The following is a 23805-nucleotide window of genomic DNA, read 5'->3' on the forward strand; positions in this document are numbered from 1 at the left end:
CAGCTGTCCGGCACATGATACTCGGCACCACACACGCTCCTCAGCTGTGGGGCAGAACGTGCTATAGTTCCCAAACTGATCAGCACGAACACAGGCAGTGAGGGTCTCCACCCCATGCACCGCGCTTGCTGGCGTGTGGGCTGCATTGGTTCATTCTGGCAATGGCTGCGTTGGTTCATTGGGCGATGGCTGCGTTGGTTCATTGGGCGATGGTTGTGTTGGTTCATTGGGGCGATGGCTGCGTTGGTTCATTGGGCGATGGCTGCGTTGGTTCATTGTGGCGATGGCTGCGTTGGTTCATTGGGCGATGGTTGTGTTGGTTCATTGTGGTGATGGCTGCGTTGGTTCATTCTGGCGATGGCTGCGTTGGTTCATTGGGGCGATGGCTGCGTTGGTTCATTGGGGCGATGGCTGCGTTGGTTCATTGTGGTGATGGCTGCGGTGGTTCATTGTGGTGATGGCTGCGGTGGTTCATTGTGGTGATGGCTGCGGTGGTTCATTGGGCGATGGCTGCGGTGGTTCATTGGGTGATGGCTGCGTTGGTTCATTGGGGCGATGGCTGCGTTGGTTCATTCTGGCAATGGCTGCGTTGGTTCATTGGGCGATGGCTGCGTTGGTTCATTGGGGCGATGGCTGCGTTGGTTCATTGGGCGATGGTTGTGTTGGTTCATTGGGGCGATGGCTGCGTTGGTTCATTGGGCGATGGCTGCGTTGGTTCATTGTGGTGATGGCTGCGTTGGTTCATTGGGGCGATGGCTGCGTTGGTTCATTCTGGCGATGGCTGCGTTGGTTCATTGGGCGATGGCTGCGTTGGTTCATTGGGCGATGGCTGCGGTGGTTCATTGGGCGATGGCTGCGTTGGTTCATTGGGGCGATGGCTGCGTTGGTTCATTGGGCGATGGCTGCGTTGGTTCATTGGGCGATGGTTGTGTTGGTTCATTGGGCGATGGCTGCGTTGGTTCATTCTGGCAATGGCTGCGTTGGTTCATTGGGCGATGGCTGCGTTGGTTCATTGGGGCGATGGCTGCGGTGGTTCATTGGGGCGATGGCTGCGTTGGTTCATTGGGCGATGGTTGTGTTGGTTCATTGGGGCGATGGCTGCGTTGGTTCATTGGGCGATGGCTGCGTTGGTTCATTGGGGTGATGGCTGCGCTGGTTCATTGTGACAATGGCTGCGTTGGTTCATTGCGGTGATGGCTGCGTTGGTTCATTGGGGCAATGGCTGCGTTGGTTCATTGTGGCGATGGCTGCGTTGGTTCATTGTGGTGATGGCTGCGGTGGTTCATTGTGGTGATGGCTGCGGTGGTTCATTGTGGTGATGGCTGCGGTGGTTCATTGTGGTGATGGCTGCGGTGGTTCATTGCAGTGATGGCTGCTGAGCAGCGAGGCTTTGGCGGTGAGCCCGCTCTGCGGGGAGCTGTGCTGGTGCCATTCCTGGTGACAGAGCTGGAAAGGGAAAACAACCCACGTCTGAGTGGGGTTTTCCAGCCTAGTTCCCCCTTAGTGGCTTGACTTGTTTGACTGCTTGGACTAAAGACAAAAATCCCTTTTCCCACTCAGAAAACCTCTGTTCTATCATTTTGAAAAGCTGATGTAAGCACTAGAGGCCTTTCTGGACCGCTTGGCCAGTCTGGGCTAGCCGGCAAGCGGTTCCCTGTTCTGCAAATCCCCATTTGGCTATAACGGGGCCGGGGGGGCTGCACTGGTCCGTGATGGGTGTGTCTTTGATCCCTGTCTTAGGGCTTTGACCAGCTCTTCATGGGCTTGATTCCATTTCACGCTTTTCCTTTTTGCAACAGTGGGCGCCGCAGGCGAGCAATGACAGAACATCCTGGTCCACCTCCGTCAGTATCCTGAATTTCCCAGCAGCTGTTGTAACTCCTCCCTCGATTAGGGCACTTGCAGCTGCTCAATTTTCCTTCAAGCGCCTGGAGGAACCGCTGGAGCCCCGCGCCCCCCCGACCCCCAAACCCGCCCCTTCTCCGCTTGCTCCCTGACGTTTTCGGGCGGAACTTGACCTTGCGCTTCCCGCGCAGAGCCCGTCCCACCGCCCCGCCCCGAGCGGCGCCGGAACTGCGGCTCCCGCGGCGCCCGCGGCCCGGCTGGCGGGGCGGCGGCTGCGGGCACGGGGCGGGCGCTGCCCCACGCTCGGCCCGCCCGGCCTGTCCCCGTGTGAGCGCGGACACGCTGCTCCGCGTCCCACCCGCCGGGCCGCCCGGATCGGGCCCTGCGGACAGCGCTGCACGGACGGGCCGGGCGCACCCCGCGACGGGCGCTCAGACCTCGGGACAGCCCTGCGCATCTTCCCGCTCTGCTCGGTACCGGAGCGTGATTTGGGTATCAGGAGCTGCCACGAATTTTCCCTTTGTTGCGACGTCTCTCCTCGGCCCCGAGCCGGCCGGCCGCGGGGGCGGCGCTGGGTGGGCCGGTGCTTCCCCGGGGCTGGGGCGGCTCTGGCTGCGGGGAACGCGGGTGCTGCAGGTGAGGGACCTGCTGCCCTGCGGCTTCATGCCGATGTTGTGCTCGGCAGGGCCCGGCTGTCCCCGCTGCTCGGCCGGCGCGGCTGCTCAGGGCCCAGGCGTCTCCTGCGCAACCCGGAGCATCCCGGCTGCATCTTCCCGCGTCAGGATTTGCGCCTCCGTGTCCGCGGCGAGAGCCAGCGCCGCGCCGGGCTCCAGGCTGCTCCGGCAAGGTGGGGCTGAGGCAGAGCCGGCGCTGCCCCGGCGCTGGCGCTCAGCGCGTCTGCCGGCCCCGCTGTGCCCTTGCCCAGGTTGTGCAGAGCTGCAGCCGTGGCAGCCCACGCGCTGCCCATGCGCCCGCTGAGCCGGGGGTGCTTGTGGCTGCAGATGGCGGTGACGTTCGAGGACGTGGCCCTCTACTTCTCCCCCGAGGAGTGGGCAGAGCTGGCGGGCTGGCAGCGGCGGCTCTACCGGGAGGTGATGCTGGACAACTACGAGCTGGTGGCCTCGCTGGGTGAGGACTCTCTCTGGCGCCGTGGGGCTGGGCTGGAGCTGGAATTGAGCTCTTTAGCTGAGCCGGAGCCCTTGGAAGGGCAAATGCAGCTGTGGCGGTTGCTGCCCGAGCGCTGGGGTGGCGGTTGCCATGGCAGGTTTGGCCCTGCCAGGCGGCGTCCTGGAGAGCGGCCCTGGGAGAGGGGACGGGACGGGATGGGATGGGACGGAGTATTTGAGTGTCAGTGCGGGAGAGGGGGCTTCTGTGTGTGCCCGCACAGGCTGGGCCGCCGTCAAGCCCGAGCTCATCTGCAAGCTGGAGCGAGAAGAGGCGCCGTGCGTGCCAGACCCCCCCGGGGTGCGGCGGGGGCAGCAGAGCCCTGGGCCAGGTGGGTATTTGGGGCTGCGGTGGGGGTGGGGGGTTCCAGCAGCAGCGTCCCCTTGGCCCCAGCTGCTCGGTGCCCGGTGCTGCCCGGTGAGGTCTGTGTGCCGTGCCGCGGTGCAGGGAGCTGCTGCCCCGTCAGCTGTGTCCTGCAGCCAGGAAGGGTGGGGGCTGGCGGGTGCCTGTGCCATTGCCCATGGGGAGGGGTCCCACGGGCCTGTCCCGGCCCCAGCACTGACCCGCCTTTACTCCTCAGCAGCCGCTGACCCTGGGACACAGATGGAGGCTGATGCGCCCCCCGAGGGGCTGCCGGCACCCACCGCCCTGCTCCTGGGGGTGCCCAAGCAAGATGGGATGCAGCAAGGGAGCTTGGCCCACAGCCCATTGGGCCTTATCCAGGGGTTCCTATTTGGCCACCCCCACCTCCACCCCCTCCTGACACCCGTGCCGCTGGAGAGGAGCCCCTTCCCGTGCCCCGAGTGCGACAAGAGCTTCAAGCACCGGGCAGCGCTGGCCGTGCACATGCGGAGCCACCGGGGCGAGCGGCCCTTCAGCTGCACCGACTGCGGCAAGAGCTTCGTCCACAAGCACCACCTGCTGAGCCACCGGCGCGTGCACACCGGGGAGAAGCCCTTTGCCTGCAGCCACTGCGGCCAGTGCTTCAGGGAGAAGAACCACCTGGTCAAGCACCAGCGCAGCCACACCGGGGAGAAGCCCTTCACCTGTGCCGACTGTGGCAAGAGCTTCAACCGCAAGGGCACCCTCATCACCCACCAGCGCATCCACACCGGGGAGCGCCCCTTCTCCTGCCCGTACTGCAGCAAGAGCTTCAGCCAGAAGGGCGACCTGATCAACCACCAGCGCAGCCACACCGGGGAGAAGCCCTTCACCTGCGCTCAGTGCGGCAAGAGCTTCAGCCAGAAGGGCAACCTGATCACCCACCAGCGCATCCACACCGGGGAGCGCCCCTTCCACTGCCCTGAGTGCGGCAAGAGCTTCAGCCACACCGGTGACCTGACCAAGCACCAGCGCAGCCACACTGGGGAGAAACCCTTCGCCTGCCCCGAGTGTGGCAAGAGCTTCAGCCAGAAGGGCAACCTGATCGCCCACCTGCGCATCCACACCGGGGAGCGCCCCTTCCACTGCCCTGAGTGCGGCAAGAGCTTCAGGGACAAGATGACCCTCACCGTCCACCAGCGGGTCCACACCGGCGAGAAGCCCTACAAGTGTGGGGAGTGCGGCAAGACCTGCAGCCGGTTACAGAACCTGAAGAGCCACCAGCGGGTGCACCGGGGCCCATCGGTGCTGCCGGAGGGTGACCAGCAAGAGAGGAGGAGGCTGCTCGCGGTGGGGGGACGGGCAGAGGCCAAGCCCTTCCAGTTCAGCGGCTGCGAGAAGCGGTTTCCGTCCGAGGGGCTCACGTTGGGCCACCGGGGCCCCCACGGCACTGTCACGGCCCATTCGGTGATGGACTCATGATGCTTCGTTGACCTTGATCTCAAAGTGCAAAATTAAGGCAACCAAAATGCCAAGGGGTTATAATTCAGTCAAACAGTGTTACTTTATTATTTTTCCCGTAAAGCGGCACGCTCTAAAGTAGAGAAAAAAGGAAAGAAAAAGGGGGAAAGAGGGTTGGTTGCCACCACGGGTCCAAAGGCGTCCCGATGGCGCCACGTCCCGAGCGGCGTCCTGCCGGTCCTCCGTCGTGATCCGTGATCCCTTGCTGGGGAGGTCTCCACGATGTCCGGTCAGGAACCATCTTTCTGTGTCCTCACCCCCATGGGTTGAGGCCAATCTCCGCCTTTGTTTCGCAATCCAGGCTTAACTGCGCAGGCTTGAAGAATCTCCGCTTTACTTCCAGAACCCGTCTGCGCTTACGTGGCCGCGCGTCCAGGGGTCTCTTCCTTCGGGTGACCTCAGGACCCTCGGTGAGCCTCTGCGCACGCTCTTCTTCATTGGCTTAGTAAGAGGGGGCACGTTTGGTGGGGGGCACGTTGGGCTGAAGCCGCAGGTGAGAATGCATCTTCTGGACAGCAGCTGTCGTCCCCAGGTCAGAGAGCCGTGTAACACAATTGCTCTCCTCAGGCCTCTCTCCAAGTCACTGTCCGTCTGTTCTGATGGCGATGTTCAGGCTGACACTGTTCTTTGGACCCAGCTGCATCCTTGGGGGACAAGCTAACGGGAGTGCAGCACAGGGGGAGGACAGTCCGGTTACGGGCAGCTCAGCAGGCTGAGCCTCGGCCAGCTCAGCGGTCCAGCCCAAAGGCACAAAGTGCACAGCGAGGTAGACGGCGAGCCTTCATCCGAAGAGCCCGGCCCACGGCCACCAGGAGCTCTGCCCAGGAGCAACAGCGAGGAGCCGAAAGTGGAGACTATGGAACTGATTTCTTGGAACTCGTTTTAATAAGAACCGCTTTTTCGGGGAAAGGTTCTGAATATGTACAGGCGTTCCTGGGGTTCCCGTGAATAGGTAATACTTCACTCCATTTAACCAAGCTTGCTGCTGCGGGGGGTGCACGTCTGTGGTGCAGCGATCCCCGTGCGCCCAGCGCGGAATAAACGTACCTTCTTTATAGCCGTGCGGGTCTAAAGGCCTTTTCCACGTGTCACAGGAGGATGGCACGGGGCTGACCCGGGGCTGACCACCCGGCCCTCCCAGCGCGGGCCCTACACCCGCAATCGGAACTGAATGAACAGCAGCAGGTGCACCAGGGCCCATCGGCGCTGCCAGGGGTGACGGCAGGAGGGGGGGGCCATCCCGGGCGGGGGGGGCAGAGGCCAAGCCCTTCCAGCGCAGGGCTGTGAGAAGCGGTTCCAGTCCGAGGGGCTCATGCCGGGTCACCGGTGCCCCCACGGCACCCCCAGGGCTGTGGGTACAATTGTACCGTAGTGCCACCTGTTCTCGCACTGCGCATCCAGGCTCGCAGGGACGCGGGACGGTCGCTGCACTCACAACAGGCGCCACTGAGCCCAGCGCAGCACCATCCACTGCTCCCCACGTCACACCTGCCCCGGCTGTGAAACACAAGAAACTCTTCACCTCGCACAGTTTGGAAACTGGACTGTGTGTGATCAGCAGCACAGGCCAGCACTGAATGTCATTTAATCCATCGTGGTCCCTCAAACGGGCGGAACTATCAATGCAGACCGGGATCTCTGCAATTAAACCTCCTTGCTCCCCGTTCCTAAGGACGCCCGTGCAGCACGGCTGGATGTGCAGACAGACCCTCACCCAAAGCAATCGAGGGGTGGCTGGTGTCTTAGGAACGGGACTGGGGGTGTCAAACAGCACAGATGCTGCAGTTTTAGCAAATCAAATAAGCTCAGCACCAAGTAATGCACAAAGTGAGAACAGCCGTGGCGATCCCCACTCTCGGCACTGGGAACGCACCAATGGCTCTGCTCTGTTTCCCCAGCGGGAAGCGTTAATGAAAAGGACACCAGCTAATTGTGAAGCACCCGGCGCAGCCCCAGCTCCCGTCTCTCCCGCCCCAGTTGTGTTCGGGCTCGGCCGTGGGCACGAGCTCCGGTGGCACCGTTGGGAGAGGAGAAGGTGGCACCTTCCCCACGGCAATTCTGAAGAGAACCCGGGAAAACGCAGCAGAACGTGGGAGGGAATTCAGTCCTGGTGGCACCTGATCACTTGTTCCTATAAGCAGCGCACAGCGAAGCCGCGGCGGTTGTTTTGCCACCCGCGGCGCTGGGGTCGGCGACACAGCCCAGCTCCTGCACGGGTCCATGGCAGGTTCACCTTATTAATTACTGCACAGAAGAATTGTACAAAGGAAAAGTGGAAGGGTTGAGATTGACACAGAGACCAGAGAACCAAAGAGTAAAGAAGACAAAAGTTATAATAATTACTATAATAATTAATATGGAACCATGTGCCCACATGGCTTAGTAATTCTTTATTAGTACCCATTGTCTGCTCCTTGATAAATGAGTCTTGGAGAGGTCGCCCACTCCTCACACATCGCTGGCGTGACCCGAGTCCCGAGCTCAGCCATCGGTGCTCAGCGTCGGATGGAGCCTCCAAATCCAAACTCCTGTTGCTGTGGGGCCCATCCAGAAGGAGTTTCCCACCAGTGACGTTCTCCATCCTTCTCCACGGCCTCCAGGACACGCTGTATCTTCTCTGCACCGTGATGCGCGGTCACCAGGGCTCTTGGTCCACTGTGCCCCATTCGTTTCAGCAACTGACTCCAGTCATTGTTTGCAACACTTTCCTAACCATTGTGGGTTCATCTCAGCAGGGGTTGGGAACAAATCTGGATACAATGGGTAGTTGGATTGTAGGAGCGGGTGGGTTGTGACAGCACCTGAACAGTTGAAATCACATCCCGTAGGCTCAGTAAAATTACAGATGCAGATAACAGAGATGATGTGTCTCTGCAGAGGTGTTGTCTGTAAATATACAATCACAAAGGGTTCTCACACAAACACACCCAACACACACAAATACAGTCCCAGGGGCTTCATCAGGATGTCCTGCCCACCCAGCAGATGTCAGGGTGACTGGAGTCTCCAGAGAACCAGGGCATGCGATCATGAGGCCACTTCCAGCCTCCTCAGCCTCCTCCTCCTGGCCAGGGGGCCTGTGCTCAACACCCACAGCAGTGCCCCTTGTCAGCCTGGCCCCTGAGTGCCACTCGGGGCAGCTGAAGGTTTCTCACGGCTGTGGATGCGCTGGTGCTTCTTCAGGTTCCTCTTATCCCTGAAGCTCTTGCCGCAGTCGGTGCAGGCGAAGGGGCGCTCCCCGGTGTGGATGCGCTGGTGCCTCAGCAGGTCATTTTTATAGCTGAATCTCTTGCCGCAGTCACTGCAGGCGAAAGGTTTCTCCCCGGTGTGGATGAACTGGTGGCTGATCAAGTTCCTTTTATCCCTGAAGCGACTGCCGCAGTGGCTGCAGGCAAAGGGCTTCTCCCCGGTGTGGATGCGCTGGTGCCTCAGCAGATCATTGTTGTAACTGAAGCTCTTGCCGCACTCAGTGCAGGCAAAAGGATTCTCCCCGGTGTGGATGTGCTGGTGGCTGATCAGGTTCCTCTTCTCCCTGAAGCTCTTGCCGCAGTGGCTGCAGGGAAAGGGCCTCTCCCCGGTGTGCAGGCGCTGGTGGCTGAGCAGGTAGCTCTTCCGGCTGAAGCTCTTGCCACACTCAGTGCAGGCAAAGGGCTTCTCCCCAGTGTGGGTGCGCTGGTGGCAGATTAAGAGGAACTTACGGCTGAAGCTCTTGCCGCACTCAGTGCAGGTGAAGGGCTTCTCCCCGCTGTGGACACACCGCTGGACAGTGAGTTTCCTCTCGTCTCTGAAGGCCTTGGGGCAGTGGGCACAAGCAAAGGGGCGCTCCCCGGTGTGGATGCGCTGGTGGGTGATCAGGATGCTCTTATCCCTGACACCCAGCAGCCCCTCGGGAGTCACATCAGCCTCCATCTGTGTCCCAGGGTCAGCGGCTGCTGAGGAGTAAAGGCCGGGTCAGTGCTGCGGCCGGGACAGGCCCGTGGGACCCCTCCCCATGGGCAATGGCACAGGCACCCGCCAGCCCCCACCCTTCCTGGCTGCAGGACACAGCTGACGGGGCAGCAGCTCCCTGCACCGCGGCACGGCACACAGACCTCACCGGGCAGCACCGGGCACCGAGCAGCTGGGGCCAAGGGGACGCTGCTGCTGGAACCCCCCACCCCCACCGCAGCCCCAAATACCCACCTGGCCCAGGGCTCTGCTGCCCCCGCCGCACCCCGGGGGGGTCTGGCACGCACGGCGCCTCTTCTCGCTCCAGCTTGCAGATGAGCTCGGGCTTGACGGCGGCCCAGCCTGTGCGGGCACACACAGAAGCCCCCTCTCCCGCACTGACACTCAAATACTCCGTCCCATCCCATCCCATCCCATCCCCTCTCCCAGGACCGCTCTCCAGGACGCCGCCTGGCAGGGCCAAACCTGCCATCGCAACCGCCACCCCAGCGCTCGGGCAGCAACCGCCACAGCTGCATTTGCCCTTCCAAGGGCTCCGGCTCAGCTAAAGAGCTCAATTCCAGCTCCAGCCCAGCCCCACGGCGCCAGAGAGAGTCCTCACCCAGCGAGGCCACCAGCTCGTAGTTGTCCAGCATCACCTCCCGGTAGAGCCGCCGCTGCCAGCCCGCCAGCTCTGCCCACTCCTCGGGGGAGAAGTAGAGGGCCACGTCCTCGAACGTCACCGCCATCTGCAGCCACAAGCACCCCCGGCTCAGCGGGCGCATGGGCAGCGCGTGGGCTGCCACGGCTGCAGCTCTGCACAACCTGGGCAAGGGCACAGCGGGGCCGGCAGACGCGCTGAGCGCCAGCGCCGGGGCAGCCGGAGCAGCCTGGAGCCCGGCGCGGCGCTGGCTCTCGCCGCGGACATGGAGGCGCAAATCCTGACGCGGGAAGATGCAGCCGGGATGCTCCGGGTTGCGCAGGAGACGCCTGGGCCCTGAGCAGCCGCGCCGGCCGAGCAGCGGGGACAGCCGGGCCCTGCCGAGCACAACATCGGCATGAAGCCGCAGGGCAGCAGGTCCCTCACCTGCAGCACCCGCGTTCCCCGCAGCCAGAGCCGCCCCAGCCCCGGGGAAGCACCGGCCCACCCAGCGCCGCTCCCGCGGCCGGCCGGCTCGGGGCCGAGGCAGCGAGCGCCAGCACAGGAGCCCTTGGGGCAGCTCCGGCCCGAGCCCGCAGCTCCGTGCGCCGCAGCGGCGGGAGAGCCCGGGGAGCGGCGGCGCCGGCCGCGCTGGGGCCGCTCGGGGCAGACAAAGCCCCCGCTCCCCCGGCGGCCGCTGCGGGGCCCGGCCCAAGCGCAGCCCCGGCGGCACCGCCCGAGGCCGCCGCCAGCGGCTGCGAAGCCCCCGGCCCCGCTCACCTGCGCCCGCCCCGCCGAGCTCGCTCCGGCCGCCGCGCCCGCCGCCCCCACGGGCCCCGCGGAGCCGCCGCTCGCGGCCCGATCGCTGCCGGCGCCGCGGAGCCGAATGGCGGCGGGGGCGGGGCCGGGGCGGGGAGATCCCGGCGCAGTTTCACGGCGGTCGGTGAGTCCCGGGGAGCTGCCGCCACCAGCCGCTGTCGGGCCGTTCGGAGGGACCGCGCACTTGCCCCGCCCGGAGCGAGCGGGACTCGCTGCTCCGTTTCGCTTCAGCGCTGCAGGAACGGGGACGGTGCTGCCAGGGCTTTAGCACGGAGCTCTAGGGAAGAGAAATCCAGAAGCAACGGAAATGCAGCAGCTTCTGTCCGTCCCTGTCCCTCCGCAGCGTTTCCCAGCAGCGCAGGGCAGGCTCTGGGCTGGGGCCGCGTCTCCTGCGCTCCCTGCAGCCTCGCTCGGGCCGAGGGAGGGAATTCAGTCCTGGTGGCACCTGGTCACTTGTTCCTATAACCCAACGCACAGTGAAGCCGCAGCTGTTCTACCATCTGCAGCACTGGGGTCAACATCTGTCCCAGTTTACTGCAGGGCGACCATAAACCGCAGCAGGTGCTCCCCGGTAACCCCCGCCCTCCCCACAAGGAAAAGGGAGAGAGACTTTCAAGTTGGAAAAGTTAAAAATGCTTTACTAATGCTACCAATAAATAGAGAAAAGAATGCAGCGTGTACAAAGGCTCTCAAATTGCCAGGGGTAGCGGGGCTGCGCCAGCGGCTGCAGGGCAGGCACCCCACATCCCGGGCTGGACTCCGCAGTAAACCGGATCGGGACTCGGGGATGCAGGGTCTGGAACCAGGCCTGGGACCACAGGCAGGGTCCCCTTCAGATGCGGCCGTGGTCGAAGAGAGCGAGACCCTCATGATCTCCCACTTCTATAGGGTGTATGAGGGGTATGGGATGGAATACCCGGTGAATTTCAGTCCCCTGTTCTGTCGCCCCTCCTCACAAACACGCCCCTCTCACTGACAGGACACGCAAAATTGATCAGGAACCTTGGCTGCCATAGCAATAAGTGTAACCCTGGGCCTCTTCTGCATACCAGTGCGAGCGCTATCAGCTCCGGAGCGGAGAGTGGCTGAAAAACATGCGGCCAAAGTCAGAAAAAGTGCAATTACTTAGAAGAATGTAGCTGGAGGGATAATTCACTAGAAGAGAACTGGTCTTGTTTCCAACACAACCAGGACAACGTCACAGCCCAGCTCCTGCACGGCGGGTCGTCACCAGGAACTGAGCTCCGGGCTGACAACGGGGGGTACAGGCCCTGCCACAAGCAGTAAATGACAACTGTCGCAGTTGATGTGTGTGTTGTATGGGAAGCACAAGGTCCTGTTTGTGTCACTAATACCATTAAGGGTGGAGACATTTGTCTCGATACTGAACAGCGGCTCGGCTTCCCCGCCCTCCCATTGCAGCTCCTGGCCCTGCTCTCCCAGCACCGGAGCAGCCGGGTGACAATGTGCTCGCCCGCACGACGGCTGACACCGCTTCGCGTGTCTCGCAGCTCCCTGGGGATGGGATCCAGTGGTTACTGCCTCCTCTTCCTCTTCTCACGATGCTCCTGCTTTTAGATCACCCCTTACCAAGCGAGGTGACGTTCACTTGCAAGTATTTTCCTATTTTGCAGGACTCAGGTGAAGCTCCAGAGCACGGGAGGCGCCCACTGGCCCAGTGCTCGCCCAGAGCCCCCGGCACACTCTGCCGCCCATAACTGTCCAGCACGAGGCAGAGCTGCGGCCAATATCTTTAAATAGTGGTCTCGCAGCCAGCCCACGGGAAGGGCTGGGTCTGCGCCTGCCCCACGCTGTCCCAATGGCCGCCTTGGGGAGCCCCCGGTTGGTCCCGGTGCACGCGCTGGTGTCTCTTCAGGTGATGGTTCATGCTGTAGGTGTTGCCACAATCACGGCACACGTAGGGCTTCTCCCCGGTGTGCACCCTCTGGTGGATGGTGAGGCCGGCCTTGACCCTGAAGGTCTTGGGGCAGTGGGCGCAGGCGAAGGGGCGCTCCCCGGTGTGGATGCGCTGGTGGGTGACCAGGTGGTTCTTCTGGCTGAAGCGGTGGCCGCAGTGGCCACAGGTGAAGGGCCTCTCCCCGGTGTGCACGCGCCGGTGGCTCACCAGGACGCGCCTGTTGCCGAAGGTCTTGCCGCAGTCGGCGCAGGCGAAGGGGCGCTCCCCGCTGTGGGTGAGCTGGTGGCTCACCAGGTTGTGCTTCTGCCTGAAGCTCCGGCCGCAGTTGTCACAAACGAAGGGCTTGTCACCCGAGTGCATGAGCCGGTGGCTCACCAGGTGGTGCTTGTGGACGAAGTCCTTGCCGCAGTCGGTGCAGACGAAGGGCCGCTCGCCCGTGTGGCTCCGCATGTGCGTGGTCAGCGTCGTCCGGCTCTTGAAGCTCTTGTTGCACTCGGGGCACGTGGCGGGGGCTTTGCCCAGTGACCGCGGGGCTTGGACGCGATGGACGCGGGGGAGCCCCAACAGGCCCCCCCGGCTCCCACCCAGCCGGCTGTGGGCTGAACATCCCCGCTGCCTCCCGCCCAGCTTGGGCACCCCCAGGAGCAGGGCGGTGGGTGCCGGCAGCTCCTCGGGGGTCACATCAGACGCCATCTGTGTCCCAGGATCAGCGGCTGCTGAGGAGTAAAGGCCGGGTCAGTGCTGGGGCCGGGACAGGCCCGTGGGACCCCTCCCCATGGGCAATGGCACAGGCACCCGCCAGCCCCCACCCTTCCTGGCTGCAGGACACAGCTGACGGGGCAGCAGCTCCCTGCACCGCGGCACGGCACACAGACCTCACCGGGCAGCACCGGGCACCGAGCAGCTGGGGCCAAGGGGACGCTGCTGCTGGAACCCCCCACCCCCACCGCAGCCCCAAATACCCACCTGGCCCAGGGCTCTGCTGCCCCCGCCGCACCCCGGGGGGGTCTGGCACGCACGGCGCCTCTTCTCGCTCCAGCTTGCAGATGAGCTCGGGCTTGACGGCGGCCCAGCCTGTGCGGGCACACACAGAAGCCCCCTCTCCCGCACTGCCACTCAAATACTCCGTCCCATCCCATCCCCTCTCCCAGGACCGCTCTCCAGGACGCCGCCTGGCAGGGCCAAACCTGCCATCGCAACCGCCACCCCAGCGCTCAGGCAGCAACCGCCACAGCTGCATTTGCCCTTCCAAGGGCTCCGGCTCAGCTAAAGAGCTCAATTCCAGCTCCAGCCCAGCCCCACGGCGCCAGAGAGAGTCCTCACCCAGCGAGGCCACCAGCTCGTAGTTGTCCAGCATCACCTCCCGGTAGAGCCGCCGCTGCCAGCCCGCCAGCTCTGCCCACTCCTCGGGGGAGAAGTAGAGGGCCACGTCCTCGAACGTCACCGCCATCTGCAGCCACAAGCACCCCCGGCTCAGCGGGCGCATGGGCAGCGCGTGGGCTGCCACGGCTGCAGCTCTGCACAACCTGGGCAAGGGCACAGCGGGGCCGGCAGACGCGTTGAGCGCCAGCGCCGGGGCAGCCGGAGCAGCCTGGAGCCCGGCGCGGCGCTGGCTCTCGCCGCGGACACGGAGGCGCAAATCCTGACGCGGGAAGATGCAGCCGGGATGCTGCGGGTTGCGCAGGAGACGCCTGGGCCCTGAGCAGCCGCGCCGGCCGAGCAGCGGGGACAGCCGGGCCCTGCCGAGCACAACATCGGCATGAAGCCGCAGGGCAGCAGGTCCCTCACCTGCAGCACCTGCGTTCCCCGCAGCCAGAGCCGCCCCAGCCCCGGGGAAGCACCGGCCCACCCAGCACCGCCCCCGCGGCCGGCCGGCTCGGGGCCGAGGCAGCGAGCGCCAGCACAGGAGCACTTGGGGCAGCTCCGGCCCGAGCCCGCAGCTCCGTGCGCCGCAGCGGCGGGAGAGCCCGGGAAGCGGCGGCGCCGGCCGCGCTGGGGCCGCTCGGGGCAGACAAAGCCCCCGCTCCCCCGGCGGCCGCTGCGGGGCCCGGCCCAAGCGCAGCCCCGGCGGCACCGCCCGAGGCCGCCGCCAGCGGCTGCGAAGCCCCCGGCCCCGCTCACCTGCGCCCGCCCCGCCGAGCTCGCTCCGGCCGCCGCGCCCGCCGCCCCCACGGGCCCCGCGGAGCCGCCGCTCGCGGCCCGATCGCTGCCGGCGCCGCGGAGCCGAATGGCGGCGGGGGCGGGGCCGGGGCGGGGAGATCCCGGGACACTTTTAAGGTCGTTTTGTCAGTCCCAGCGCATCATCGGCATTAGGCGACGCTGGGTCGTTCCGAAGCACCTGGCCCTGCCCAGCCCGGACGAGCGCGGCTCATGAAACAAACCAGCGACACCACGGAATTCCGTGATAAACGCGTCGGTGCTTTAAGATTCGATCGCAAGATCCACTTGGTTATTTCCTTCAGAGAGAACAGAACTGTCAGGGGGGCCGTACCCCTGGGCCATGAGGCTGAGAAAGGATCCCCCTGTATTCTAAACTCCTTCTCTAAGGCGGAGTCTTGGTGTGGCTGGTTCTGGACTTAGTCTCAGACTTGGTCGATGGTTTATGTATATGCACTACCAGTGATTTATTTCATGTAGCTGAGATTCCCAAGTTCCAGCACGCTGTTCCGGTTCACTTACGCGGTGTGTGACGCAGTAGAGGATTCTCAGCCCAGAGGGGTCACCCCCAGCACTGTCCCTGCTCCGGGACATCCCGGGGCGCAGAGCTCCCAGGGCTCCCGCCACCCTCTGTGCAGCGAGACGACTGATCACGGCAAGGGCCGGCGAGCCAGGGCCAGCGGGACTAACAAACACCCGACTGTACCAGCCCAACGGGCTCCCTCGTGTTTGCTTTTCACCTTTTATTGGTTTCTGGATTAGAAAAGAATGGAGCTATAAATACACGTGGTGCTCACCTGCTGCATCACAAGGGCTCACTGGAGGGATTCTCACATGTCACTGAAGCCACCCCTGATCCCCAGCGGTAGTACCAGCCCCCCAGCCCAGCACTTGCCATCTCCCGGGGCTCCACACGGTCAGGAAGGGGTTAACCCGCCCCCCACCCTGGCAGGCAGCTTTGGCAAGCGGCTTTACCCCCCTTCACACATGGGGAAACTGAGGCAAGGAAGCCATGAGCGCTGCATTGAGCTGCGCGGCAAGTCGGAGAAGAGAGCTGGGGCGCCACGGTGCCCCCGGCGCCTCTCACCTCCGCAGCCCCTGCAGAAACAGCCCTGGCAGAAACCCCGGCTGGAGGAGCGAACCCCGGCACGCAGCGGGCGCAGGAAGGGAAGGATCCCGCAAACGCGGCTCAGTGACGGTGCTGGGGGCTGCGGGGAACAACAGGGGGTGCCGAGCCGCCCCCAGCGGGGTCAGCCACCCCACAGGGAGCACCGCGGCACCGGCTGCGCCCACGGCAGGGTGGGCTGTGTGGGGCCGGGGGAGCTGTCGGCGCTTCTCTGAGTCCAGCATCCCTTGTGGGACAGGGACAAATGGCAACGCTCACTTCAGAATGGCCCCTTTCCAACCAGCAGCTGAACGGGGGTCCCGCGGCACAGACAAGGGGTTCCGTGTCCGCCGCGGCAGGGAGGGTGGCACCGGGGGCGGGGAGCGGACTGGGGACAGAAATCCCGCTAGAGGGGATAGCCCAGTGCTGGGGAGGGACAAGGTGATCCGATCTCTGCATCTACCCATTGCAATTCACTTTTCAAAGGTTTTGAAAGCACAAATGAGACAGCAGAGCCTCGGGCGGGGGACGACGAGTCCCCTCCGTGAGCTGGGATGGGAACGGTGCCAGAGCACAGCCCCCAAGTCCGGCCTGAGCGCGTGTCCCCACGAGCAGCCGGTGGCTCCTCCAGCGCCGCCACAAGCATTCCCGCTCCCACCCCGGCCGGTGCCCCCTCCCCGGGGACTGGGGCTGAGCCACTGTGTCCGACAGCCGGGGAACCACCGGCCCCAACAGGTCCGGGTCTCCAGTGATGGAATGTTCCTCGTGCCGCGGCTCCAGCTGCCGGGATGTGCCACGGGCGGGCGCCGGGCTGTCCCTCTACTTGCACTGGGACAAGGCTTCCAGCGGGAGCTGCGCGCGGGACACCAGCAGCGGGTGCACGGGGAGGAAGGGGCTGAAGGACTCTCCCTCCCGGCAGCAGGAGAGGATCCTCTCCTCGGTGTGCGCGCCCTGGTGCACCAGCAGCTCCTTCTTGTGCCGGAAGACCTCGCCGCACTCGGTGCAGGGGTAGACCCGCTCCACCGTGTGCGTGAGGTGGTGGGTCCGGAGGTTGCCCTTGTACTTGAAGCTCTTGCCGCACTCCAGACAGGTGAAGGGCCGCTCGCCCGTGTGGATGCGCTTGTGCTTCATCAGCGTGGTCTTCAGGTTGAAGGTCTTGCCGCACTCGGGGCAGACAAAGGGGCGCTCGCCGGTGTGGATGCGCTGGTGGGTGATGAGGGTGCCCTTGCGGTTGAAGCTCTTGCCGCACTCGGTGCAGGTGAAGGGCTTCTCGCCGGTGTGGATGCGCTGGTGCTTGATCAGCTCGCCGTTGTGGCTGAAGCTCTTGCCGCAGTCGGCGCAGGCGAAGGGGCGCTCCCCGGTGTGGATGCGCTGGTGCCGCGTCAGGTCACCGTTGCGGCTAAAGCTCTTGCCGCACTCGGAGCAGCCGAAGGGCCGGTCGCCAATGTGGATCTTCTGGTGGAGGATGAAGGTCTTCTTGGCGCAGAAGCCCTTGCCGCACTCGGCACAGATGAAGGGGCGTTCGCCGCGGTGGATCTTCTGGTGCATGATGAAGTTGGCCTTGCGGTTGAAGCTCTTGCCGCACTCGGTGCAGGTGAAGGGCTTCTCGCCGGTGTGGATGCGCTGGTGCAGGATGAAGGTCTGCTTGGAGCAGAAGCTCTTGCCGCAGACGGTGCACTCAAAGGGCTTCTCGCCGGTGTGGATGCGCTGGTGCCGCATCAGGTCGCCCTTCTGGCTGAAGCTCTTGCCGCAGACGGTGCAGGCGAAGGGCCGCTCGCCCGTGTGCACCCGCAGGTGCGTGATGAGGTTCCCCCGGTGCTGGAAGCTCTTCCCGCACTCGCTGCAGGTGAATGGACGCTCGGCCGCGGGGCCGCGGGGCCGCCGAGCCGGCTCAGCTCCGGGGGCCGCGGTGCCGCCTGCCCCGCGTGCAGACGGGGGGTTCTGCCCGGTGCCGCCCGCCGGCACCGCCGGAGCTGCGCCCGTCTGCAGGCAGAGCCCTTGGGGTTCACGGATGGCCGGTGGAGCCCCGGGCGCTGCCGGGCTGTGCCGGAGCTCAACCACGGTGCCCTGGGGCTGCCGCACCGTCCACTGGCTGAGGTGTGGCCGGGGCCTGAGGGATCCCCCCAGGGCACCCCCCGGCCCCTGCGCCGGCTCAGCCGCCTCCGCTTTCAGCTCGTCTGGCTCCTCCTTGGGACACCGCGCACCATCGCCATCTGCCAAGGGAAGGAGAGCCCTGCGTCCCCTGCCGCTGCTCCAGAGCCCCCGGGGACACCCCCACGGCACGTGCGCCCCTCATAGCTGCGATCACCCCCCCATAGCTGTGATCACCCCCCCATAGCTGTGATCACCCCCTCATAGCTGTGATCACCCCCCATAGCTGTGATCACCCCCTCATAGCTGTGATCACCCCCCATAGCTGTGATCACCCCCCCATAGCTGTGATCACCCCCCCATAGCTATGATCACCCCCTCATAGCTGTGATCACCCCCCCCATAGCTGTGTTCACCCCCCATAGCTGCGATCACCCCCTCATAGCTGCGATCGCCCCCTCATAGCTGTGTTCACCCCCCATAGCTGTGTTCACCCCCCCATAGCTGCGATTGCCCCCTCATAGCTGTGATCACCCCCCATAGCTGTGATCACCCCCCCATAGCTGCGATTGCCCCCCATAGCTGCGATTGCCCCCTCATAGCTGTGATCACCCCCCATAGCTGTGATCACCCCCTCATAGCTGTGATCACCCCCCATAGCTGTGATCACCCCCTCATAGCTGTGTTCACCCCCTCATAGCTGTGATCACCCCCCATAGCTGTGATCACCCCCTCATAGCTGTGTTCACCCCCTCATAGCTGTGTTCACCCCCCCATAGCTGTGATCACCCCCCCATAGCTGTGTTCATCCCCCATAGCTGTGTTCACCCCCTCATAGCTGCGATCGCCCCCTCATAGCTGCTTTCACCCCCCCATAGCTGCATTCACCCCCCCATAGCTGTGATCACCCCCCATAGCTGTGATCACCCCCCCATAGCTGCGATCACCCCCTCATAGCTGAGGATGAGGATGGGCGCAGAGACCCGGGGGATTTGCTGCCGGGAGGTCTGTTTTGGAGCCGGTGGCAGGGGACCGCAGGGACGGCATCGCCACCAGGGACCCCCGGAGGTGCTCAGAGCCTTCGCCAAACGGTGCGGCGGTTTCTGGCTGCTGAGGCTGCCTGGACCAGCAGCCGACCCACCTGTGCCAACGTGGTGGCCGGGAGCTCCGGGGTCACCGGGACCGTGGGGACACCCCATGGACGACTCCTCCTCCGGCTCCACCTTCACGATGAGCTCGGGTTTGGTGTCGCCTGCGAGCACAGAGCGTGGGGCTGGGGGAGGCAGGGCCGGGGGGGCCCGCAGGGTGTCCCCAGCCCCCGGGTGGCAGAGGACAGTGTCACAGAATCGCAGAATCATTTTGGTCAGAAAAGCCCCTCAAGATGATCGAGTCCAAACGTTCCCCACCCCCAGCACTGCCCCATGTCCCAAGAACCTCATGTCCGTCTGTCCAGCCCTCCAGGGATGGTGACTCCAGCACTGCCCTGGGCAGCCTGTTCCAATGCCCCACAGCCCTTTGGGGAAGAAATTGTTCCCACATCCAACCTCAACCTCCCCTGGCGCAACTTGAGGCCGTTTCTTTGTGTCCCTGTGTCCCCTCAGCTCCTGTTCTCCAGCTGAACCCCCCGGGTCCCTCAGCCCCCCAGCACTGTGGGTGCCAGGGACGGGGTGCCCACGCAGGGGTCAGGGGGCCGTCCCCCGCCTGGCCGGTGCCCCCTGCCGGGGCAGCATCCCACCCCACACCCGGCACCCCCACATCCATCCCCGACTGCGCCCCCGCTCCCCACCGGTCCCCAGCCGCACTCACAGGCCGTGGGGTGCTGGGGCGCGTCCCCCCGCCAGGCGCCGGGGCTGGCGCCGCCGCACGCCCCGTCCTTGGGCTCGTGTTTAACCCCGACCTCCGCCGTGGTGCCTGCGGGAGGGAAGGGACGGCCCGTGTGTCCGGCCGGCCGGACCGGGCTCGGGGACGTCCCCAGCTCTGCCTGTGCTGGCACCGGCACCGGCGCCGGCTCCGCTCGCTGCTCCTGACCCCGGGTCTGGGAGCTCCTGCAGCCCCTGGGCAGGGACCCCAGCCCCCAAGGGAACACGGGGGTGTCCCCCCCAGAGCCGGGGGCTCTGAAACACCCACAGTTATTAAACATTCATTATGTGAGGAAAGGAACAGCTGCTTTTCCTCCAGACGGGAATCCCGGTCACCAAACAGCGCTGGGCGCTCCCTGTCCCCATACAGCTCCCCAGTGCCACGGGTGTCCCACGTCCCCACAGAGACGCCACCCGCAGCAGCCGGTACAGGACGTCACTCAACAGTCCGTACGGGGCAGGGGGCTCGACCCCCGGGGGCTGCGGGTCCCACCGAGCTCCCAGTCCCCCCAGCGCCCGCGCTGCTCACCAGTGCTCGGGCCGCTGGGGACACCGGGGACGGTGGCGCCCAGGCCCTGGGGACACCCGATGTAGGACTCATCCTCTGGCTCTGTTTTCACCACGATCTCGCACTTCACGCCAGCACAGCCCTTTCCTGAGGAAGAAGAGGAAGGCGAAGCTGCTCCGGGGCAGCCCCGTGTCACACCGGCGGCTGCACGCGGTGCCACCGCAGCCCTGCGCCGGGCACGGGGACACGAACCCGCCCCTGCGGATACTGTGGGGGGAAACCAGGGGGTTAAGGCACAGCCCCCCAGCCGCAGGCACCCGCGCGTCCCGCCCCGGTGCCCAACGAGGACCCGCACCCGACCGAGCTGCCCTGGTGCGGCACTGGCACAGCAGCCCCACACCAGCACCCTGCTCAGCGCCACGGGACACAGTGGCTCAGCTCTAGGGTCCCAGGGTGGGTCCTGTGACACCCCCGTGGTGCCAGGGCAGCCAGGTCCCCACCTGAGCTTTCGGCAGCCTCACCTGTGCCACCGGTGTCAGGCGTCCCCCCGAGCCCGGTGTCCTGGGGATCCCCCCCAAACGGCTTCTCCTCGCTCTCCATCCTCGGGGTCCCGGGGGTCTCTCCAGAAGAACCTGTCTGAGGGACGGGAAAGTCTCCTCCAGACGTCCCCGGCGCCAGCGGCTGCTCCGGGGTCACCTGCCGCCGGCCCCCTGCCCCGGCACGTCGGACTGTGCCGACCCCCCTTCCCCACAGCCCGTCACCCCACAGCCGCCCCACGGAGCTGCTGCCAGCAGTGGGGCTGAGGGGAACAGCACAGGGGCAACACGGCACGGGGTGGCAAGGGACCGGTGCCAGGTCACACTGTTGTCACCCAAATCGCTGTCCCCAGACACTCTGTCCAGCCCAGCAGCCGTGCGGGCAGTGGTGGCAGCGGTGGCAGCGGTGGCAGCGGTGGCAGTGGTGGCAGCAGTGGCAGCGGTGGCAGCGGTGGCAGCGGTGGCAGGGAAGGGCAAGTATGAGCAAAGACAAATCTCTGAGAAACAGATTGAGAATGAGAGTGGTGCAGAAAGGGCTGAGGAGCCAGCACGGGGGTCTTGGCAGAGCCCGCACAGCAGGGGCACCGCGGGGAGACCCCACAGCCCCGGGCTCTGGTGAGAGGGCAGGAGGGGACGGGGCTGCAGGGACTGAGCTGTACCATGTCCCCAAGAGCTGCCAAGCCCAGGCACCTCATCCCAGACCCCCTGTGCCTGCACAGTTCCCTGCCTGCGCAGCTCCCTGCCTGCACAGCTCCCTGCCTGCTCAGCTCCCTGCCTGTGCAGCTCCCTGCCTGCGCGGCTCCCTGCCTGCGCGGCTCCCTGCCTACACGGCTCCCTGCCTGTGCAGCTCCCTGCCTGCGCGGCTCCCTGCCTGTGCAGCTCCCTGCCTGCGCGGCTCCCTGCCTGCGCGGCTCCCTGCCTGCGCGGTTCCCTGCCTGTGCAGCTCCCTGCCTGCACGGCTCCCTGCCTGCACGGCTCCCTGCCTGTGCAGCTCCCTGCCTGCACGGCTCCCTGCCTGTGCAGCTCCCTGCCTGCGCGGTTCCCTGCCTGCGCGGTTCCCTGCCTGTGCAGCTCCCTGCCTGCACGGCTCCCTGCCTGCACGGCTCCCTGCCTGTGCAGCTCCCTGCCTGCACGGCTCCCTGCCTGTGCAGCTCCCTGCCTGTGCGGCTCCCTGCCTGCGCGGCTCCCTGCCTGCGCGGTTCCCTGCCTGTGCAGCTCCCTGCCTGTGCGGCTCCCTGCCTGCGCGGTTCCCTGCCTGCACGGCTCCCTGCCTGTGCAGCTCCCTGCCTGTGCGGCTCCCTGCCTGCGCGGTTCCCTGCCTGCACGGCTCCCTGCCTGTGCAGCTCCCTGCCTGCACGGCTCCCTGCCTGCACGGCTCCCTGCCTGTGCAGCTCCCTGCCTGCACGGCTCCCTGCCTGTGCAGCTCCCTGCCTGCGCGGTTCCCTGCCTGCGCGGTTCCCTGCCTGTGCAGCTCCCTGCCTGCACGGCTCCCTGCCTGCACGGCTCCCTGCCTGTGCAGCTCCCTGCCTGTGCGGCTCCCTGCCTGCGCGGCTCCCTGCCTGCGCGGTTCCCTGCCTGTGCAGCTCCCTGCCTGTGCGGCTCCCTGCCTGCGCGGTTCCCTGCCTGCACGGCTCCCTGCCTGTGCAGCTCCCTGCCTGTGCGGCTCCCTGCCTGCGCGGTTCCCTGCCTGCACGGCTCCCTGCCTGTGCAGCTCCCTGCCTGCGCGGTTCCCTGCCTGCGCGGTTCCCTGCCTGTGCGGTTCCCAGTGCCAGAAGATCCCCCTTCCCTGGGGTGCCGACCCGGGGGGCTGCACCCCCCGAGCCCCCACCTGCCCGGCGCCCCGGCCGAGCGCCCCCTCCCCAGCCCGGCCAGCAGCGGCAGCGCCAGAACCAGCGCGGCTGCTGGGAGCGCTGGAGCTGGGGCTCTTCTGGGGAGCCGGAGAGGTGTGGGGGTGCTCGGCCCGGCAGCACCAGCCCCAGCAGCGTCCCGGTCCCGCACCCACCGGGGAACGGGGACGGGCAGCCCCGCACGGTGTCCCCAGCCCGCCCCGCACGGTGTCCCAAACCCGCCCCGCACGGTGTCCCCAGCCCGCCCCGCACGGTGTCCCCGCCCCGCATGGTGTCCCCAGCCCGCCCCGCACGGTGTCCCCGCCCCACATGGTGTCCCCAGCCCGCCCCGCACGGTGTCCCAAACCCGCCCCGCACGGTGTCCCAAACCCGCCCCGCATGGTGTCCCCAGCCTGCCCCGCACGGTGTCCCCGCCCCGCCCCGCACGGTGTCCCCAGCCCGCCCCGCACGGTGTCCCCGCCCCGCCCCGCACGGTGTCCCCAGCCCGCCCCGCACGGTGTCCCAAACCCGCCCCGCACGGTGTCCCCCAGCTCCCGGTATATCCCCCCGGGCTGGCCCCGCTGTGCTCCGCCTCCTGGTGTCCTCGTTCCCGGTGCCCCCCGCCTGTCTCGGTGCCCCCGTCCCGGTGCTCCCGCCTGTCCCGGTGCCCCCGCCTGTCCCGATGTCCCCGTGCCGGTGCCCCCGCTCACCGGCGGCGCTCAGAGGGGCGGCGGCCCGGGCATCGCCGCCGATGGCCGCCGAGCGCGGAGCGGAGCGGGGGGCGGCGCACGGGGCGCGGCAGACAAAGGGCTGAGCCCGCGGGCTGCCGGGAGCTGTAGTCCGGCCGGGCCCGTGTCCGGGGCGCCCCGGGGCCCTCCGGGGTGTGCCGCTGTCCTCCGGGATGCTCCGGTGTCCTTCACAATGCCCCGGTGCCCCCCGGGATGCTCCCGTGTCCCCCACCCCGGGATGCTCTGGTGTCCTCCGGGATGCACTGGTATCCTGGGGACGTGGGGACACGGGTGTGATGCAGCGGCTGGGGAAGGGGTGCAGGCTCCCGGGGCGCCGGGTCTGGGTGCCAGCGAGGGCAGAGGGGCAGGAGGGGGACATGCCCGCTGCTTGTCACACACCCGACAGCGGGGCTGGGACAGCCTCCCCTGGGGACAGCTTTGGCCAGGGGGCTGGGACAGCCTCCCCTGGGGACAGCTTCGGCCAGGGGGCTGGGACGGCCTCCCCTGGGGACAGCTTCGGCCAGGGGGCTGGGACGGGGCGCAGGAGTGCGGGATGTGGCGCTGGGAGAAGCGGAGACCAGCCCAGAGCAGGCAAAGGGCCCCATACCTGACTCCCCTCACCACCCCCACCGCTCTGCCACCCTCTGCACCAGCCGGGGTGTCTGGTACCCGGGCACAAGCCGGAGACAGTGACAGGATCAGCGCTGTGGAGGTGACACGCTCCTGGCTGGAGGGCAGCAGGGACCGAGCAGGGGACACGGACCAGCTGGGGAGGAGACGGGACCCTGCCCCTCGCAGAAGGGGAAACGGCCCCACGGCTGCAGGGGGGAGCAGGAGGAG

General features: G+C 66.1%; 4 protein-coding genes across 10 annotated transcripts; 1 reads left to right on the forward strand and 3 right to left on the reverse strand.

The window, feature by feature from the left end:
* Window positions 1-2059: 2059 nt before the first annotated feature.
* On the forward strand, window positions 2060-6339 carry LOC309436171 (uncharacterized protein). Of its 5 annotated transcripts, none has more exons than XM_082045152.1 (5): window positions 2060-2337; window positions 2531-2692; window positions 2847-2973; window positions 3233-3340; window positions 3590-6339. In XM_082045152.1, the coding sequence occupies exons 3-5, from the start codon at window positions 2847-2849 to the stop codon at window positions 4810-4812; spliced, it is 1458 nt and encodes a 485-aa protein (XP_081901278.1). In that variant the 5' UTR covers window positions 2060-2337; window positions 2531-2692; the 3' UTR covers window positions 4813-6339. The 5 variants fall into 5 exon arrangements, with proteins under 5 accessions (XP_081901278.1, XP_081901279.1, XP_081901275.1 ...); XM_082045153.1 differs by having other exon boundaries at window positions 2060-2318; XM_082045149.1 differs by having other exon boundaries at window positions 2531-2973.
* A 490-nt stretch (window positions 6340-6829) lies between these two features.
* LOC309436854 (uncharacterized protein) lies at window positions 6830-10299 on the reverse strand. Its single transcript, XM_082046418.1, has 4 exons — window positions 10199-10299; window positions 9401-9816; window positions 9034-9141; window positions 6830-8783 (listed from the first exon to the last, which is right to left on the reverse strand). The coding sequence occupies exons 2-4, from the start codon at window positions 9561-9563 to the stop codon at window positions 7960-7962; spliced, it is 1095 nt and encodes a 364-aa protein (XP_081902544.1). The 5' UTR covers window positions 9564-9816; window positions 10199-10299; the 3' UTR covers window positions 6830-7959.
* A 563-nt stretch (window positions 10300-10862) lies between these two features.
* Window positions 10863-14377, reverse strand: LOC309436830 (uncharacterized protein). Of its 3 annotated transcripts, none has more exons than XM_082046368.1 (4): window positions 14277-14377; window positions 13479-13894; window positions 13122-13229; window positions 10863-12868 (listed from the first exon to the last, which is right to left on the reverse strand). In XM_082046368.1, exons 2-4 carry the CDS (start codon window positions 13639-13641, stop codon window positions 11991-11993), a joined length of 1149 nt encoding a protein of 382 aa, XP_081902494.1. In that variant the 5' UTR covers window positions 13642-13894; window positions 14277-14377; the 3' UTR covers window positions 10863-11990. The 3 variants fall into 3 exon arrangements, with proteins under 3 accessions (XP_081902494.1, XP_081902493.1, XP_081902495.1); XM_082046367.1 differs by having other exon boundaries at window positions 10863-12871; XM_082046369.1 differs by having other exon boundaries at window positions 10863-12871; window positions 13479-13605; window positions 14277-14370.
* A 684-nt stretch (window positions 14378-15061) lies between these two features.
* On the reverse strand, window positions 15062-22988 carry LOC309436581 (uncharacterized protein). Its single transcript, XM_082045860.1, has 6 exons — window positions 22948-22988; window positions 20397-20511; window positions 19897-20022; window positions 19315-19419; window positions 18650-18760; window positions 15062-17630 (listed from the first exon to the last, which is right to left on the reverse strand). Exons 2-6 carry the CDS (start codon window positions 20473-20475, stop codon window positions 16237-16239), a joined length of 1815 nt encoding a protein of 604 aa, XP_081901986.1. The 5' UTR covers window positions 20476-20511; window positions 22948-22988; the 3' UTR covers window positions 15062-16236.
* Between the last annotated feature and the right edge of the window lie 817 nt (window positions 22989-23805).

Source organism: Streptopelia decaocto (assembly GCF_964273445.1).
Source record: "Streptopelia decaocto genome assembly, chromosome: 2".
NCBI lineage: Eukaryota > Metazoa > Chordata > Aves > Columbiformes > Columbidae > Streptopelia > Streptopelia decaocto.